This window comes from Gracilinanus agilis, chromosome 1 (assembly GCF_016433145.1).
Source record: "Gracilinanus agilis isolate LMUSP501 chromosome 1, AgileGrace, whole genome shotgun sequence".
In the NCBI taxonomy this organism is placed as follows: Eukaryota; Metazoa; Chordata; class Mammalia; order Didelphimorphia; family Didelphidae; genus Gracilinanus; species Gracilinanus agilis.
This window is the reverse complement of record NC_058130.1, coordinates 636829616-636850337: the sequence shown is the minus strand read 5'-3', so window position 1 is coordinate 636850337 and position 20722 is coordinate 636829616. Positions and strand designations below refer to the sequence as shown.

Here is a 20722-nt window from a genome sequence, read left to right as displayed (position 1 = left end):
ATATATGATAAATGTCTTTTTCATTCATACTCAGACTCCCATTTGAAGAACTGAATGACATATGTAGTATTTTAGAAAAAGAACTGAATTAAGAATCAGAAACTAGATTTTTTTTCCTGGTGCTGGTGGTACTGTTAGCCAATTGTTTAACCTCAGGCAAGTCATTCAACCCTCACTAAATCCCAGTTTCCTCATCTGTAAAAGCAGTAATCATAACACCACTTCTCAAACACACACCTCAAAGCTGTTTAATAATTTCAGGAGAGGAGGAAGTTGCAGTGTTTGGAAAAGAATAGAGTGAGATATGCATCTCCTGGGGACAATCATGGCTCCTCCCTTTGAAAGTTCCTTAACATCTCTCTCAGCTATCCCCAACATTTTGTTTCTCCTCTGGGAATCACAGACTATCTCTTTATGATACCCACAATGAGGTATATGGGGGGGGGGGGTTGCCCACAATTTCAAGTAAAAGTGAGAAGTAAAGTTTTAGCAGATTTCCAACTTTCATTTATTCATCAAAAGAATGCTTGTTAAGGCAACAGTAAAGGACTAGATCTTATAGACGACTGAGAGATGAAGAAAATATGTTCCATGCTCTGGAGGAGTTCACAGTATAGTGGAGGAGATAATGCAAGTCTAAGAAAACTATAGGACAAAGCAAATTGCATTAACTTCGATGAACAAATTGATCTAAAAGATAAAATCAGAGTATATACTGACCATAGTCTCTCTATCAGGGGTTCTTAAACTGGGGTCCATGAACTTTTTTTTTTTTTTTAACCCTTGTACTTCGGTGTATTGTCTCATAGGTGGAAGATTGGTAAGGGTGGGCAATGGGGGTCAAGTGACTTGCCCACGGTCACACAGCTGGGAAGTGGCTGAGGCCGGGTTTGAACCTAGGACCTCCTGTCTCTAGGCCTGACTCTCACTCCACTGAGCTGCCCAGCTGCCCCCATGAACTTTTTTTTTAAAAAAAAAAAGGCCCTTACTTTCCATTTTAGAATCAATACTGAGTATTGGTTCCAAGGCAGAAGAGCAATAAGAGTGAGGCATTGGGGATTAAGTGACTTGTCCAGAGTCGCAGAGCTTGGAAATGTCTGAGGCCAGGACCTATCTCTAGATCTGGTTCTCAATTCACTGAGCCATCTAGTTCATGAACTTTAAAAAAATATCTTGATAACTTTATTTTCGTGAAATTGGCTTCCTTTTTATTTTATGCATTTAAAAATACTTTTCTAAGAAGGGGTCCCATAGGCTTCACCAGACTGATAAATTAGTCCATGTTATAAACAAAGGTGAAGCATCCCTGATCTAGTACATGTTCACCATCATATATAAACATGACATGCTCAAAAATGATAGAAATTAGAGTCAAGAGCTTTCAAAAGAAAAAAAAAATCAAGTCAAAATTCAACTTAGGAGCAAAAGATGGAGCAAAGGTTTTCCTGAAACATCCTCTAGGCCAGGGGTCAGTAACTTATGGCTCTGGAGCCATATCTGGCTCCACCTCCCGACTGGCCAGTCTGGGCAGAGCCCCAGGATGTGCCCCAGGGGGCCCGTCAGCCCCTGCCCCATATTCCAGTGCCTTCCACCTCCATCCTCCTCCTTCCGGAAGCATTTATGGCTCTCATGGCCAAAAAGGTTGCCGACCATTGCTTCTAGGCTTTTAACATTAAGGTAGAAAAACTATCTGATTAAGCATGAGATTATCAGCACTGGAGGAAGTGAATAAAATTATTTCACATGTTCATAACAAAATTCATTTTGACAGGAAAATAAGACTCAGATCTCTCACAAAAGATTTATAAGGTTTTTAAAAGTGCCTTGGGGAATCAACCAGGAAATGAGTTGAGATGAATTCTGTCAAATTATATTTTCTAAATGGAATGTTTACTACAATGATGAATGCTGTCAGCAGAGACAACATTCGCCATCAACTTTGGAGCATATTAATTACTGAAAGTAGCAGTTCCATAGTTGGAGAGTGGGTGAACATATATTAATGCTGTCAAAAAGAACCATAAAATTCCATATTTTGAAAAATCTTTGTGATACCACAGAGCCAGGTATTAGGGAAAGGAAGCAACCACTGCCTGCCTGCTGCTTTCTGCAATGTTCCTTCCCTTCTGGGTCAGTCAGCTCACAGCAGTCCTCTAAAGACATCTAGAAGCCACCCTTTCCCCCTCTAGTATATTATTTCTTTGGAGAAAACATGGATTTCTTCTTTCCCAAGCTCCCCCAAAGCAGCACATCACAACCCAAAGTGTTTTAAAGGGATTTACTGTACAGTCCTATAGAGGAAAAGTACCACTAGGCAGAAGAAAGGAGATTAGTTCCCATACAAAAGGGTTCAACATCCCTTCCTCCTAATTTCTCTATTTCTGCTGATGGTACCTTCAGGGAACAAGACTTGTAACTCTGGAGTTGCCTTTGGCTTTTCCCTCACCCTCCACCTCCTGTATCTAACCAGCTGCCAAGTTCTATTATTTCTACCTCTACAAGGTCTCTCCTGTACCCAGCCCCTCTCTCACTGCTGCAACCAGTTAAGGTTTTCTTCACCTACTGCCTAGGTTTCTGCCGTTGCCTAACTGGCCTTCCTACCTCCATTTTCTCCCTCCTGACCCTTCTCACAGCTAATCACACCACATTCCTATTTTAAAAGCATTCAGTGGTTTCCTATTAAAATTATTCAAACAAACTTTCCTTAGCACTGAAGGCCTTACACAATCTGACTCCCTCCTACCCTTCTTGTCTGATTTTCATTTTCCTCTGCTGAGGTAGCTGGGTGGCATGGAGGGAATTCCGAGTTAAAATCTAACCTCAGACACTAGGTGTGAGTACCTTGGTAAGTCACTTAACTTCTCTCTCAGTATCCTCAACTGTAAATGGAGATAAATAACAGCATCTATCTCAAAAAGATATTGTGAGGATCAGTTGAGATTATATTTTTTAAGTGCCTAACATATACTAGGAACTTAACAAACACTTATTTCTATCCCTTTTAATGGTTTTATGTTCTCAGCAATCTGGACAACTAGCTAGTCTCTGAACCCAATGTACTGTTTTTTTTTTTTTAAGTTAATTTAATTTTTTTAAACCTTTACCTTCTGTCTTGGAATCAATACTGTGTATTAGTTCCAAGGCAGAAGAGTGATAATGGCTAGGCAAAGGAGGGATTAAGTGACTTGTCCAGGGCCACACAATATCTGAGGCCACATCTGAACCCAGGACCTCCCATCTCCAGGCTTGGCTCTTTATCCACTGAGAAACCTAAATGCCCGCCAATATACTGTCTCTTGCCTTTCTGTGTTGGCTATTCTTCCTGTTTGGGATGTCTTGCCTTTTTCACAAATATCTGTTCAAATTTCACAAATATCTGTTCAAATCAGCCCATATTTATTAAATACAAGGCATTGTGCTGGATTCTGGAAATTTAAAAAAAATTATAACTGGCACTGTCCTTGCCCTCATGGAGCTTGCAAATTATTGGGTGGGGGGAGGGAGACATATGGAATGTACACATGTAGATACAATGTCAGGTATAACATGATTAAGACAAAGGGGAAAGCCAGTCAAAGTGGTTTTAAGACAATTTGAAGAGGCAGAGATCCCTTTTGAGCTTAAGGAAAGATGAAGATCTGATGCAATTCCCTTTGGAGAACCTCAGTTTTTTTAGTAAAACAGGAGGTGAAGTCATGGGATGAAAGATTGGATTAGGGTAGTTTAGGGAGAATGAAGAGGTTTATAAAGGGACCATGATAGAAGTTAAATCAAGGGATGATAAAAAGACTGTCATATAGCAGTGAGGGTCCACTGTACTGCCTCCATCATTAAGGTTATGTATAATTGCATGAGAATAAAAGCAAAGAAAATAGATTGTGGGAATAACTCAGAACTGGACTTTATTTTTTTTGGACAAGTTTATTTCTTTGAGGTTCTTTGGGGAGACCTTTTGCCTAGAGTCTGAATTAAGTGTCAGATATTTATATAGTGAAAGATTTCTCCATCTCCCCTTTTAAAGGAAAAAAGTAAAAGAAATTTCATTTTTTAATACTTTGTAACTGCATAAATTAACTGGTTGATAAAAGCAGTTATTAAAAAGTTTATTTTTTTTAACCTAAGAAAAACCCCAAACCAAAAACCTTATAACAAACTTCCTTTATCTCTTCTCCATTCCCCATCCATGAGAAAGATGCTATCTTCTCCTTAGTTTTCAGAATTTACATGAGTTCTGAATTTGGAATCAGAAGACCTAAATTTGTGCACTAATTAGTTGGGTGGCTTTAGCCAACTGATTTAATTTCTCTAAAGCTCAGTTTCCTTATCTGTAAAAAAGATGATGATACTAATTGCATTGTCTCACTGATTTATGAACCTTTATAAACTCTATAGAGCACTATAAATAGGTTGTTATTAAAGTCATTCACAATTTATAATAATCTACATAGATGTGGTTTTATTTTATTTTATTTTTTTTTTTAATTTTAAACCCTTAACTTCTGTGTATTGACTTATAGGTAGAAGAGTGGTAAGGGTAGGCAATGGGGGTCAAGTGACCTGCCCAGGGTCACACAGCTGGGAAGTGACTGAGGCCGGATTTGAACCTAGGACCTCCCGTCTCCAGGCCCGGCTCTCAATCCACTGAGCTACCCAGCTGCCCCCTGTGGTTTTATTTTTAATAATAAAACATGTCAAGAACAATTCATGTAAAATATTATATCTGTCAGGGAAACAGCTTAAGCCTGCTATGGTTCTGTCTACCTTTAAGTTGATTTACATCACTCCTAAATATAACCAAGTGTGGTTTTCAAGTGAAAGGGGAAGTCATAGTGAAATATCATATTAATCACTAGATGACATCAAATTATAAGATTCTACTAAAAAACACATGAGTACTTTCTTCAACATGTGAAAATCTCATTTGGACTGAATAAAATTCTTAATGTGAGCCAAGAAAGAATAGAAACCGAACACCTAGAGATTAAATTGAACCAATGTGTGAAGGTAATACCTTGGGCTTTTCCAGGCAAGATACCACCAGTATAAAGTTATCAAGAAGCTAGAGCTTGTATGTTAAGAGAATTACTGGCATCCTAAAGTCAATGCTTAATGAAAAGAATATACTTAGAACAATTAACACCTAATTAATACCAGCCCCAATGTATACTTTTGACATGGTAAAATGGACAAAAATGGATCTATAAGATATTCAAACCAAAACCCAAGTAATTGCTTTTTGTCTTTTTAAACCCATACCTTCTGTCTTAGAATCAATACTAAGTATTGGTTCCAAGGCAAAAGGGTGGTAAGGGCTAGGCAATTGGGGTTAAGTGACTTGCCCAGGATCACACAGCTAGGAAGTTTTGAGTTCAAATTTGAACTCAGGACTTCCTGTCTCTAGGCCTGGCTTTCTATTCACTAAGCCATCTAGCTGACCCCAAAATCCATGCAATATTAATGAAACACAGGGCTCATTATCCCAAGACAGATATAAAAACATTTCCTCTCTAATCAAGAGGAAGAGGATTGCTAGGTGTTCTCAGAGCACATAGTAAAGAGATTAAAATTTTAAAGAAATACTTTTGGAACAAACACACCTCATACCACAAAGCAAAAACAAGTATGGGTCACTGGACATGTCAAAGTAAATGGCTATGATTCAAGAGTGTAATCAAAAGGCACCCAATGGGCAATATTCACATGAACTCTTATAAAAAATGTCAACCAAAAAGTGTCAAACAAATGATTAAAATAATGATTCAGTGTCAGGTCATTGCTACTAGAAAGATTAACCTTAAAAGGTTTAGACATTGATTAATACAGATTATTCAATCAAATGTTGGAAACTGTGCAACATATCATTGAAGTTTGCAGAAATTTTGCATCTACCAAATGTCAAGAAAGGGATGATCATGAATCTGGAATTATGCACCAAATGCTTCCTATCCTTCACAAACTAACAGATGGCACATCTCCATACTGAAAATTTAAACATCAAAATAGTCTGAGAATTCAACAAACAAGTTGTACTGGAAGTAGAAGGAATGGACTATCTTTCTTTCTATTAATTGTAACTGCAGCGCTTAGGTCCTTAATAAATGTTTATTGGATGGAATTGGATTGGATATATTATTTAGGTGCCTTTTGCCACTCTCTTCTTCTTCACCCTTCTTTCACATAAAGAAGTGGCCCTTTTCCTTGCCAAAGCAAACTCCTCTACCTATACAAATGACCCCATTCAGTCTGGTCACCTCCAACAGATTGTTCCCTCATCCCCACACTCATCTATCTTCAACCTTCCATTGGCTATGAAATTCCTATTGTCTATGAACATACCTATGCCTCCCCTTTCTTAAAAACCTTCACTTGATCCTCCCATCTCCGTTAACATCACATCTCTTCTGCTCTTTGTGCCTAAGCTCCTTGAGAAGATCATATTCAATAGGTGCCTCCACTTTCTTTTTTTCTCAATCTCTTCTTAACTCTATTATGTCTTCTCACCTTATCACTCAGTCAAAACTCCTAAGTTACCAATGATCTCTTAATTGCCAAATCCAATGGCCTTTTCTCAGTCCTTATCCTTCTTGACCTCTTTATAGCCTTTGACACTGTTGATCACTCTCTTCTCCTTGGTACTCTCTTCTATCTAGGTTTTCATCCTGTTAACCAAATTCTATTGGCTTCCTGTCAATTCTAGGAGCAAATTCAAGTATTAAAATCCTTTCACAATCTAACCTTCCACTATATTTCAGGGCTTCTTAAAAGTTATTCTCTCCACATACTCTTTGATTGAATAACACTGACCTCCTTTCTACGTCTTACACAAGACACCTCATTCACAGCTCTGTTTTCTCTGGCTGTCTCCCATGCCTGGAATGCTCTCACTTCTTATCTCTACCTCCTGGCTTTCCTGGCTTTCCTCCAAATCCCAGCTAAAATTCTACTTTCTACAGGAAGTCTTTCCTAATTTCTCTTAATTCTATCCTTCTCCCTGTTGATTATTTTCTATCCGTCCATAATATTTATTAAGAACATTATTTCCAAATTCAGACCTATTTTTTAAAGAGTGAAGTAAGAAAGGAAGGATTTTGTTTTATCTCCCCAATACCATGTCACATTCTCCCTGTATTGTACAATTCTGTGGGGTGGAGGCTTGCCTAATCCATTCTGAACTCTTTATCCCTCTAGATTGTATAGTAAACCTATCCTACCATGCACACATTTGCTGTGACAGCTGAACTAACAAAACTGATGTTGTATACCTTGATGTGATAGACATACAAAGAAAAAAACACCAGGCAACACCACTGAGGGATTAAAACCACAAACAAACACACCTAGGAACACATTATGGTAAGAGAACCCGGAAACATGGTTTATTGCCCAAGTAGAAATGGATAACTTCTCTTAGGTACATGACTTACTCAGGTCAGTGCTTCTTAATCTGTGAGCCACTTTATAATACTGTATGTGTGTGTGTGTGTGTGTGTGTGTGTGTGTGTGTGTACATATTTTTAATAAAATTAAAATTCTACTTATAAGGCAAGGTCATCAGCTGGTAAAGAAGAGGAAGGATTAGGAAAATGTGACAAGACTGATATCTTTTTCTCAATAAACATGCCAGAATTTAGACATTCCAATGAGTGTCTACCACAAGAGTCACTTGAAGAAACCACACTTATTTCCTCAGTGCTGCCACTGATCAAATCATTTTTGAATTCCTCTTGCGAATTTCCTTCAAGGCCAGTTTGTGAGAGGAGAGTAGATGGTAGTGGAGCCATATGAGAAAACTGTTTTCATTGCTTTCTAATAACTGCTGTCAAACTAATGCCCTGAGTGCAAGTAGAAGTCAGGCCTGAGACTTGCTGGGAACCAAACAGAAAGTAGCAATATTGAACAAAGAGTTAGAGAAAAGGAAGAAAGCATATTTTTGCTTCTAAACTCTTTTATCTCAGCCATGGGAACATTCCGTTCCTTGATGGAGCTAAGCCATCCTGTGTATCTCTCGTACAATCCTTACTTCCTTTAGGAGGGTTCTGGAGCACACAAGACCTGGTTATTAGATTCTAGAAATCTTATTAGGTTCTTTGTTGTTGTTGTTGTTGTTGTTTTGACCTATCAGAGGAGTTCAGGAACAGCCAGAAGGGAAACTTAAAGGAACAGCTTTGAATATAATTTAGGGCAGAGTTAGACCTTTATTCTGGGTAGCAGAGACCAAAACAAGAAGATTTATTCAAATCATACCTATCGGCAACCTAGTCCAGATTTTTCAGTATTTGTGTATACACTCCAGGGACCCAGGAGTGAGGGAGGAAAGTGTCAGTTCAGTAAACAAGAGGAAAATTAATAACCCCTTATTCCCATATTCTTAGTTTTTAAAAAACAAAAATGGCATCCCACAGATTGACCACCTGCTTTATTTCCCAGATTTGTCTCTATATGAGGGACAACTAGGTGGTACAGTGGATAGACTGCTGGACCTGGAGTCAAGAATATCTCATTCCATACCAGTCTCAGACACTTACTAGCTGTGTGATCCTGGGCAAGTCACTTAATTCTGTTTGCCTTAGTTTCCTCACCTGTAAAATGAGCTAGAGAAATGGCAAACCATTCCAGTTTTGCCAAGAAAACCACAAATAGGGTCAGTCAATACTTAATAAAAATGATTTAACGAAAATAGCAGACTATAGACTACTCAAAATCAGTGTTTATGATCTCTGACCTCTGAGGCTAATCAAAAGAACACTTCAGGGGGCAGCTGGGTAGCTCAGTGGAGTGAGAGTCAGGCCTAGAGACAGGAGGTCCTAGGTTCAAACCCGGCCTCAGCCACTTCCCAGCTGTGTGACCCTGGGCAAGTCACTTGACCCCCATTGCCCACCCTTACCAATCTTCCACCTATGAGACAATACACCGAAGTACAAGGTTTAAAAAAAAAAAAGACACTTCATGTTCTGAACATAGTTCCAAAGGATCATAACTCGAAAGGTCTTCAGAAGCCAATCCTCTCATTAAACAACTGAGAAAACTGAGTTCCAGGACTTGCCCAAGGTCATGTAGGCAGTATCAGGGACATGGTTTGAATCCAGGTGCTCTGATTTCAGAGCCATTGTTCTTCTATTGTACAGAGATTCCAGAAGTGTTTGAGCTTCTTTAGAATAAATGAGTAGTTGGGGGTTGCTAGGTAGCTCAGTGGATAGAGAGCCAGGGCTGGAAATGGGAGGTCCTGGCTTCAAATCTGACCTCAGACACTTTGTAGCTGTGTAACCCTGGGCAAGTCACTTGGCTCCCACTGCCTGGCCTTTACCCCTCTTCCAATTTGGAGCCAATACATTGTATTTATATATTTCATATTTTATAATATATTATTTATATATAATTTATAAACACATATAAACACATACTAGGATATGTATCTATAAATATACAGCTGTATATATGAATGATACACATACAGCAAATGAGAGGTGCTTTGTAAGGCACTTAGCACAAAGAGTAGGCAAATAGTAGGTATTGAATAAATGCTTGTTTTTTTCCACCAGTTATATATATATGCATATATATAATCTTTATAAATTATGTATATTATGTTATAAACATATACTTAATCTCATTACCTCATAGTCATTCCTATGCTACTATATTCCTAAAGCCCAAGATCTAAATTCTGTACCACTTAATGATGTTTAGCAGTTTTTGTGAATTTTAAATTCCTTTGTTGGGAGTAGAGACAGAATGGATCCAGGGGATCAAGTTCTAGGTTTTCGTACATGGAATTGTAAAACATTAACACGAAAGTTGAACTTGACTTAGGTAGGAGCTGAAACTTTTGGCAATGTTACAGAATAACGATTTTTATTTAGTTACAAGAAAATGTTAGAAAAAGGTTTCAATGTTCCACATTCCGCTTTCTCTGCCTGCCTGTAGGAGACATCTGCTGACCCATCTCTGTCTAACCTGGCCTGGGCAGACCCTTACTTCTTGAGACACTATCCTCACTTTTGTTGACATTCTGATCTTCCCATTCTAAGACACTATGGCGTTTCTATTGTTCCAGATGTCCAAATCCAGGTTCTTTCACAGCCTTCAGATCTAATAAATAGTAGTGAAGGATTTAAAGTGTTAGGACTGAAATCAGGAAAACGAGTTCAAATCTGACCTTGGATACTTGCTGGCTGTGTGACTGGGTAAGACACTTAACCTTTGTCTGACTGATTTTCCTCAACTATAAAAAATAAGGATCAAAGCAGAACTTATTTCTCAGGGTTGTTATAAAAATCCAGTTAGATAATATTTGTAAAGCACTTAGCATAGTGCCTGGTAAATGGAAGGCACTTTATAAATGCTTTCTTCCTAGCTGGCCAGTAGCAATAATAGTTCCCATTTAGATAATTCTTTCAGATTGAAAAGCAAAATTCAATACACCTTTATTCAGCCCCCTGCACAATGCAAGGCACTTTATTTCAATCTGTTGATCAATAATCAGTCAATAAACATTTATTAAGTGTCTACTGTGTGCCAGGCACCATGCTAAGGTTTTATAAACATTATTTTACTTTATGTCCATTGTTGCATTTGATCCTCACAATGAGCTGGTGGGTATAATAGGCATGATGATCCTCATTTTACAGGTGAGATTATAAGCATCAGAGAGATTAAATGACATTCTGATGATCAGAGGATTTCAGGACAATATTTGAAACAAGATTATAATACATATTATATATAAATATATAATAATATAAAAATAGTAAAATAGTAAAATTGTAATATAAAATATAAAACAATTTATATAACTAAATTCAGGGCTATTCCCCCTATCCCAGCCTGCTATTATCTTCCAGAGTTCAAATTTTACCCTATCATTCACGTAAAATGCTTTGCAAGCCTTAAAGCAATATATACATGCTTATTATCATTATTATTCACTTTTTTTCCTGGAAGCAATGGATATATATATATATATATATTTTTTTTTTTTTAGTGCCCCACTCTGTTTGACGTGTCATTTCAAGGTAGACCATCCTTAGAGAGCCTCATGGGATCTCAGTATCCTAGAGTTTATAGGGTCACGCTTTCTTTCTAGATTAAGTGTTCTTTACCTGAGTACTAAGAACGTTTTTATCTTTAATCTGACAGCCAACTCCGTTTCAGTATAATTGATTTCCTTTGCAATGTTATGTACTCTATTTCATGCATTTAAAATCACCCTTCTACAAAGGGGTCTATAGACTTTACCACTCTGCCAATTTATTTTTGTGTTTAGGACACAAAAATAAATTAAAGAATCCCTGGTCTAGATCTTCTGACCCTTTAAACTCATCTCAGCTTACTGTCTTACCTCTTCACTAAGAAAAACACAGAATCATAGAATTAGAGCTGGAAGGGACTTTGATAGAAGTCATCTAGTCCAACCCCTTCAGGGAATTAAGGCCCAGGTTAAGGTTAAATAACTTAGCCAGCAAGGTCAATAAGTGGCAGGAATAGGATTCCAATCCAAATCCTTTGAACACATTCAGCAGTGTCTTATCCATGGTATGGTAGGAAAGGGCTGTATTTGAAGTTGATTATTATTACTCTAGAACAGTGATTCCCAAAGTGGGCGCTACCACCCCCTGGTGGGTGCTGCAGCGATCCAGGGAGAGCAATGATGGCATTTATCTTTCCTATTAATTGCTATTAAAATTTTTTTAAATTAATTTCCAGGGGGCTAAGTAATATTTTTTTCTGGAAAGGGGGCGGTAGGCCAAAAAAGTTTGGGAACCACTGATCTAGAATAAGGACCAATCCATTACAACTGGCTGTGACTGAGAATTAACTCTGTCTATTGAATGGAAGGTCAGACACTACAGGTGAACCTTAAATGCTTTGGCCACATAATGAGAATGCAGGACTCCTTGGAAAAGACTGATGCTGGGAAAGATCAAAGGCAAAAGGAGAAGATGGCCCAGGGTGAGATGGAGAGATGGTATCATGGAAACAATGTACATGAACTTGAATAGACTTGGAGAGTAGAAGATAGAAGGGCCACAGAACAATATGATTGAGAAATATGGTACATGATACAAAGTATGGGGAAAACCCACAGGTTGTAAGAAATCCATTTAAATCCAATTTTTCATTATTGGCAGGATTTATTAGCAACAAGAATGCCAGAAGACAAATTTGGCTGTTATAGCAATATGAATAATAATTGCTCTCACTTAGATACTGCTTTTTTACTCTATAGGGTATTTTCCTTAAAGCAAACTCGGTTTAAGTGTTACTATGTTTATTATTGGGGTTTGTTTTTTTTTATTAAATGTTTGTTGTTTTGTTTGTTTGCCTGTTTCAGTTCAACTTTTCCAAAAAAACCTGTGGTTACAATGGTGTGGAACCTCTCGCCACAGACGGAGAGATCACCTGCTCTGTGTCTTCATTGATCAGTTGTTATGTTGAAGGTAAAATGATCACTTAATGATGGACCTCTCAGGGAAGAGCATCTCTGCATTCAGCCAAGTCAGTCCTTGAACAGCAGCTATTTATTCTGTCCTCCACCAGCTGTACGTGAAGGCTGGAGCTGGGTATATCCTGCCAGCATCTTCTCTACTGCCTATTTTAAAGATGAGGAAATAAAAAATCCAGAAAATAATTTACCGATGCTCCATTTGAAAGTTGGATAAATGGAATCTCTGCAGAGACCAAGTGACTTGCTCTTCTCTGACAGTTATTAAGAGTCAGATCTGGTTTTAATCCAGGTCTTATGATTTCAGTTTCAGTGTTCTTTCTCTCTTTTTTTTAACCCTCACTTTCTGTTTTAAAATCAACACTAAGTGGAGGGTGGGCAGCTGGGTGGCTCAGCAGATTAAGAGCCAGGCTTGGAGTCTGAAGGACATAGGTTTAAAGGTGGCGTCAGATAATTCCTAGTTGTGTGACCCTGGGCAAGTCACTTAACCCCCATTGCCTAGCCCTTACCACTCTTCTGCCTTGGAACCAATAGTTAGTATGGATTCTAGGACAGGAGGTAAGGGTTTAAAAAAAACAAACCCAATACTAAGTATCTGTTCCAAGGCAAAAGAGTGATAAAGGCTAAGCAATGGGGGCTAAGTGACTTGCCCAGGGTCACACAGCTAGGAATTATCTGAGGCCACATTTGAACCCATGCCCTTCAGACTCCAGGCCTAGTACTCTATCCTCTGTGTTACCTAGCTGTCTTCAGTGCTCTTGCTCTTGTATTGCATTTCTTTTCTATGAAGAAGGGCAAATATTTATAGGATAAGTGGAAAAAATCTTTCCAGGGTATACTACTTTAGAGGGTAAAGAGCACTGTATGAGACCAAAAAAGTGTAAGCTCACTGAGAAAAGTTACTCTACTGCATCTATATCTATATCCTAGCATCTATGAAGTGCCTGGCAAAAATACTGGAATGGTTTGCCATTTTCTTCTATAGTTCATTTGGATGAGGAAACTGAGACAAACAAGGTTAAATGGCTTGCTCAGAGTCACACAGCTAAGTAAATATCTGAGATCAAATTTGAACTCAGGCTTTCCTGATTCCAGGCCTAGAGCTCTATCCACTATGTCACCTAACTGCTCCCACCTGGCACACAGTACATGCTTAATAAATGCCTATTAGAAAATCAATTTGAGTCCTGGTTGTAGTCATATTGTAAGAGTCAGAGAAAGAATAACTAAGTGAAAATTTGTCTTTCTGTGAAAATATTACACAGGGGTTGCCTCTTACAATTTACAAAACACAATTTAAATACATTTATGGCATTCAAGCCCATTCAGGCAATATTAACAGGAAAGGGAAGAAAGGCTCAAGATTAAAATAAACAAGTTATTCTGGCAGATTATCAAAACTTAAACATGAGTCTACTTGAACTTACTCAAAGTCCTTCTCTGTTTACAGACAGTTGCCCCAGTTCTTAAGCTGTGACATTTTCTTTTTTATCTTTTCTTATTTAAATTCTATACTGAACAAACAGCAAAAGAAAAAAATTAGCATTTTAGTAAACACAGAACTGAAGGACAATGATTGCCTAGGAATCCTCAAACCTTTATTTTTTTAATTTATTTTCATATAGTCTCTTTTTTAAAAAAAAGATTTCTGGTAAGTCCAACACTTTGTACAATGCCTTGAATATAATAAATGTTTGTTGGATTGCATTGAATTAATGGATTAATTAATTAATTAAGCATTTATCAATGCACAAAATCCTATATGAGGCCTGGAGATACAAAGAACAAAAAAGACACATTTTCTGTACTCAGTGTTTACAATCCATTTTTTTTGGTATAGCAATCTTTAATGTATCACGTATATATTAAATATACAATGCATATAGTTATCGTTATCTGGATTACTAGACTACAAACTCCATGAGGGCAGGGAATTCGTCTTATCTAAATTTTGTATCCTTTTCTAGCAATAGTATTTTGTATGGAATGGGTGATTAATAAATTGTTGAATGGATAAACTAATATATCTATACACAAATTACTCTATATACATGGGATGTTCAGTCAATGGAACAGGAAGATCATTTCTAGCTTTCTGGGAGGGATGAAGAGCAGTGGGTAGGGTAGGAAGAAAAGAGACTCTTCTAGGTACCTGGAATGGCCTGCACAAATACACGAAATGGAGTATAATATGAAATCATGGAGTGGTAAGTAGCTTAATGTAACTGAAATTTTGAGTACATGAAGGGCGTCAGTGTGAGATGAAGCTGTAAAAATAGGTTGAAACTAGATTGGTTGGTTGTTGTCCTTTGTACTTGAAGAAGACCAAAATGACATCATGGGTGATGTCTTTTGACTACACATAAATTGAATTTTTAGTGAGGCAGAGTTGTGCAAAGGCATCAGCCTCATTCTCTCCTCCAGAGCCATCAATGTCCAGTGGCAAGACAAAAGCCAGAAAGACTGACTATGTCTGGGTTGCAGTGGATGACCTTGGCATCTTTGATGTCTGATCCAGCTCTATGCATTCCACAGCACCTGCTTCAGCTGCCTTCTTGGTTTCTGGAACAAACTGTTCTTACCCACCCATTCCCCCAAGGGAAGTCTTAACATGCCTGGGGTAGGCACCCTCCTAATTCCTCAACACGATACTTCAAAGCTCTCCTACTTGTTTATTGTTCCATCTTTTGTTTTCTGTTCAATTTCCTTTAATGAGCTGTGACATTTTGTAAGGAAGGAAAAGTCCCTTGGAGAGGGGAGAGTGCTCATAGCAGGACAAAATGGGGTCTATTTGAGACCTGTTGGTTACCCTCCCCACTGCGGAAATGATTTTACCCGGGTCTGGTCCCTATATGTGCCACAGCTTCTTGGAGCCACACGTAAGAATTGGGTGGCAAGTGGACACCAAAGGAAAAAAGCAGCTCTGAAAAGGGCTCAGCAAGCCCTCATACCAAAGGTACTAGTCTTCCCTGAAAAAATTAGAGAGGGTCTCAAACGCCATACTAATTGTATATTTTATCCTGTAGGCAACGAGGAACCACTAAATATTTTTGAGCAGGGGGTGATATGATCAGAATCACTGGGCACTGGCTATAAAAGAGATGCTTTTTAAACCCTTACCTTCCATCTTAGAATTGATATTTGATACTAATGATCAATGCTAAAGCAGAAGAGCAGTAAGGACTTGGCAACTGGGGTTAAATGACTTGCCCAGGGTCACACAACTAGGAATTGTTTGAGACCACATTTGAACCTAGGTAGTCCTAACTCCAGGTCTGGTACTTTATTCACTGAGCAACCTAGCTGTGCCTAAAACAGAGATTCTTAATCTTTTTTATCACGGGCCCCTTTGGAAGTCTGGTAAAGCCTAAGGATCCCTTTTCAGAATGTTTCTAATGGAATAAAATAAGACACAGGATTCCAGAGGAAACTATACTAAAATTACAGTTAAGATATTTTTAAAAATTCATGGACTCTCTGAAATCTATCCACAGATCTATTATTAAAAAATTCTCCTGTAAAATGACTTTACATTTGCAATCTGTATATGTAACAAGAAGTTAAGTTGTGCCTGTACCTATAAATATGAAAAAAATTATAGTCTCAGCTTGGATAATGTCATCCAGGTCTAAAGTATACAACATCATATAGGGGAGGAAACTGAATGTCTATGTTCCATCTTAACTCTCCCCTTGAATTTCTAGTGGCCTCTGTGGCTAATCTGAAAAGAACATAGAAGGGGCAACATCTATAACTGGTCACATCCAGTTAATAAAGTAATCCTTAAGTGAAAAAAGGTTATAATACATATAGAATAAACCTCTGGAACGTAAGGGAAAGGGAGAAAGCATTGGTAGACATTTCATTGACATCCATTAACCTGCAGATAGGTCTATGCTACCCAAATCTCCACAAGGCAGGAGAGAAAATAAGGTTCCCTCTGTCTCAAAATGGAGGTTATCACCAGCTGTGTGACCCTGGGCAAGTCACTTGACCCCCATTGCCCACCCTTACCACTCTTCCACCTAGGAGCCAATACACAGAAGTTAAGGGTTTAAAAAATTAAAAAAATTAAAAAATTAAAAAATGGAGATTATCATCTATTTGATAAAAGTTCCCAAGAATGAAAAAATGAGTGGATTCCTACATTATTATTAATAATTATTTATAAACTATAGTGGTATTCCATGGTGATTATTTAAAATCTTTGTCAAATACATTCTCATATAATATTCATGAAAATAACTAATGTACAAATTGAGGATACTCTCAATGAAAAAAAATCAAACCATTGAGCATTTGGTTTTTTTTTTATCAAGCATTTATTAAGCATCTTATGTGTGCCAGAAACATGAGAATAATAACAAAAGTTGATATTTATGTAACATTTTATAATTTGAAAAATATTTTAGCCGTGCCATCTCATTTGATCCATGAAGCCACTCCCAGTGTGGCAGCCACTACTGGTACTATTGTTTCCATTTTATGGATGAAGAAAAGATGGGTTTCACAGATGAGGGTCCAAGGGGTTAAATCAATGTTCAAGGGTCAGAGGTAGAATTTGAATGCAGATCAACCTCCAAATCTACCATCCTTTTCAATGTACTGTGCAGTCTTTCAATGTGGAACAAGAAGAACCCCAAACTAAGGATTTGGTTCTCAGTGCTGTACCTTGAACATAAATAACACTGTCTTTGGCCTTTGTGCCTGCCCCTGTACCTACAATGCTCTCTCTCTCTTTATCCTGGCCTCTTAGTTTCCTTTGTTTCCTTCAAAACTTAACTAAAATCCCACCTTCTTAGGAAGAAAGCCCTGTTACTCCGTCTATTAGTATCTTCCCTTCTGAGATTGCCTTCCATCTATTGCCTATGTAGCTGGTATGTATCCAGTTATCTACATGTTGTTTCCCCACACCAGAATGTGATATTCTAGAGGAGAGGGACTGTTTGTATCTTTCTTTGCATCCCCAAAACTTAGCATAGTGTCCATTATATAATCAATACTTAATAAATGCATTCTGACTGACTAATAAGGGTTACCTCTTTTGTGACTAGAAGAAAGGAGTGAAGAAGTGATAATGAAGTCAAGTTTTGAAGAATAAAGTTGAAGAAGTTCCCATTGAATAGTCTCAATCTCAATAAATAGAAACTTAAGTTATCTGTTCTATGGGAAATATGAAAAATGGGGTAAGACTTCAGGAAAGAGGGTCTTGAACAAGCTACTGAATGAATAAGAATTAGCAAGCAGAAGTGAGGGTTCTGGTATTCTTCTGAAAAAAGAGGAGGAGAGAATACATAATTTTCCATCCTTTGTATCCGCAGGCTTAGTATAGTGCCTTACTCTTGGTAGGACTTAAAGTATTTATTGAAGTGAAGTCATCTGAATATAATTCAATATACCATGCATTTAATAAATACCTATTAAGTGAAGTTTTGATGACTGCATAACAGACAGGGTTGACTTCTAACAAATTCGATCAAATGCAATGGTTCTACTGCCCGCTAGACTGTAAATCTAATGAGGATAGGGACTATGTTGTACAGTATTTAATTTTTGTATCTTGTACCTTCCTCAGGATTTAAATTGTCCTGGAAGCACAAAATAAGTACTCATATGTGTTTGTTGACTGATTGAAAAAATTGTTATTTAATAAATATGTGTGGAATTCGGAGGGTTTCTGCCATTCCATGATGGAACCCTAAATGGAGTTTCCTGTAGAAGTATCATTAGCAGTAGTTAGATTCTAAAATCCTCTCAGTACAATACTTCAAATGCATTAACGGTCTATTTCCCCCTAAAGAATGGAATCTCCATGATAGATAGACCTGTTTCATTTGCTTTATCTTTGCATCTTCAAAAGCTGGGTAGTATTTTGCACTTAAAAAGTACTTAATGTTTATTGAATTGAATGTATGCCATTGTTCCAGCAGTAAAATGGAGGGTTCCAAATTCTTAACAAGGGATGCAAAAACTTTAAATCATAACCTTTTAAAATCTTGTGGCAGCTTATATATGTATAATATGTTTTGTTCTACAGCAAAGAGGTCAAAAGCCATATGAAATGGGATGGGGTAAAAAAAATTAAATATTATTAAACAGTTTCAGTATTCTTTGTTTAAATTTTAATGCCTGTTTCCGTTGCTTAAATTATTTATTGGGCCTCCAAAGATCATTAAGTTGAAAAGTTGATGAATATACAGTAGTGTCAAATGTCTAACTACTTGTCTGCCTGGTGATCAGAAACAAAATGCACACACCGACCACCTACTGACTGATTCTATTCATACATTAGGGAACTTATAAGCAGACTTTACAAATTAATCTGAAATAATTTTCCTTCCAAACTGTCTTATAAATTTCAAAACATGTCTTCTACTGCAAACTATGTGAAAACTTAAAATATGAGAGGAAGCACCCGCTAAATACCAATTTATGATTATTCAATTTCACTGATAGATATTGAGAAAAGATGCCAAACTTTTTTGAGTCAAAAGTTGTACCGATTATAGATAATGTTGCTTAATCTATCCCAATAGTAACATCCCCCAGAAAACAATACACATTATATTTTATACAACTTCTACTTTACAAATTACATACAACCTAATTTTACCACCACTTTTTGAAGTGTGTAGTATAAAAATTATCTCCATTTTATAGATGAGGAAACTGAGACTTCAAGAGTATTTGAACTTGATATTTCAAGTTCAACAACCAAGACTTGGCAATGGTCACAAGGTTATTAGTAAGAGACTAAGGACGTGATCCTGGATTCTTTTGCCTCAAAAAACTTTTTTTCATAGTAACAAAGGTCTTAAAACCATTTCTTGGATACATTTTAAAAAATTATTTCAAAATTTCATTATATTTTATAATGTCTTTTCTAGAAGCAAAACAAATAAACAACTTTGTGATATGGTGTTTTATACAAGTTATGTTTGTTCACGTAAGACAACAGTAGGGAAAATAACTTTCAAATAATAACTTCTAGTCTAAGCAAAGAAATAAAGGACTGGTTTTTTTAGTTATTATTGAAACAGTATTAATGAGATATTTATGTTCTTTTTTCTGATAGCTAGGTATTAGAAAAGGTTGATGGGACAATTAGATGTGGATAGAGCACTGGGCCATAAGTCTTGAGAACCTGGGTTCAAATTTGACCTCAGACACTTCCTAAATCCTGGACAAGTCACTTAACTCTGCCTAAGACTTTACTCTTCTGTCTTAGACTTATTACTGAGACAAAAAGTAAGGGTTTAATAGAAGAGAAGAGAAGAGAGGAAGAGAAAGAGAAAAGAAAAGAAAAGAAAAAAGAAAAGAGAAGGAAGGAAGGAAGAGAGAGAGAGATAGAGAGGAAGGAAGGAAGGGAGAGAGAGAGATACAGAGGAAGGAAGGAAGGAAGGATTGAAAGAATTTCTGGCTACAAATACATTGTTCTTTCCACTGTACTAGGTATATAAAAGTTTCAGTACACTTTAAAAAATAAAAATATAGGTAAAGTGTATTTGCATTCTTTAAAAATATTGGTTGCCAGGCTAATGGTTCACTTGTGACAACAATGTCATTTTTTTTTTGCAAAAACTTCTCAAGTAAGATTTAACATAGAAAGTAAAAGTTGAGAGGAGAGAAAAAATTTGCTAGAGTAATGGATAATGTCTTTCTTTACAAAAAATTTTAGAAAGAAACCAAGATATCACTAATTATGTAAATGGACTCTCACCTTAATCTGGTCTTCCAAATGTTTTGGAATTTTAAAAAATTGTTGGGGATTAGTTCCTTATTTAAAGTTTATGGTCTCAAAGAGTTGGCTAAGGAATACCCAGAAGTTAAGTGACTTGCCTAGGGTCACACCACTACTCTGTGACAGAGATGCAGATGTTAAAACCCTGTCAATTTTTCTGGCTTGAAAAGGGACCCACTCTTTCACACTACATCTTGGCTGGCTCCAGAAAAAAATGCATATGCTAAATAGAATTTCTGATATGACTTTCCCTTGCCACCACTTTAAGGAAAAAAAAAGTTGAATTTCTTCACTATACCAATCTCACAATTATGACAAAATTCTAATTCTTGGCAATTATTTATGATTATTTTAAAAAACAGTAAAATGAGTGAATATAAGTTGTTTGCTTACAGAGAAAGCTGGCCACAGGGTGAAGTAGGGAGAGGAAGACATATGGAAGGAAGGGAGGAAGGAAGGAAGGAAGGAAGGAAGGAAGGAAGGAAGGAAGGAAGGAAGGGAGGGAGGGAGGGAGGAAGGAAGGAAGGAAGGGAGGGAGG

General features: G+C 37.2%; 1 protein-coding gene across 1 annotated transcript in view; it reads right to left on the bottom strand.

The window, feature by feature from the left end:
• The window catches only part of ERICH5 (glutamate rich 5), a 31139-nt gene that overhangs the window by 5163 nt on the left and 5254 nt on the right, over positions 1 to 20722 (bottom strand). Inside the window, exon 2 of the mRNA XM_044668583.1 lies at positions 18858 to 18860. Coding sequence (XP_044524518.1) covers positions 18858 to 18860 — 3 coding nt within the window. The remainder of the gene's footprint in view (positions 1 to 18857; positions 18861 to 20722) is intronic.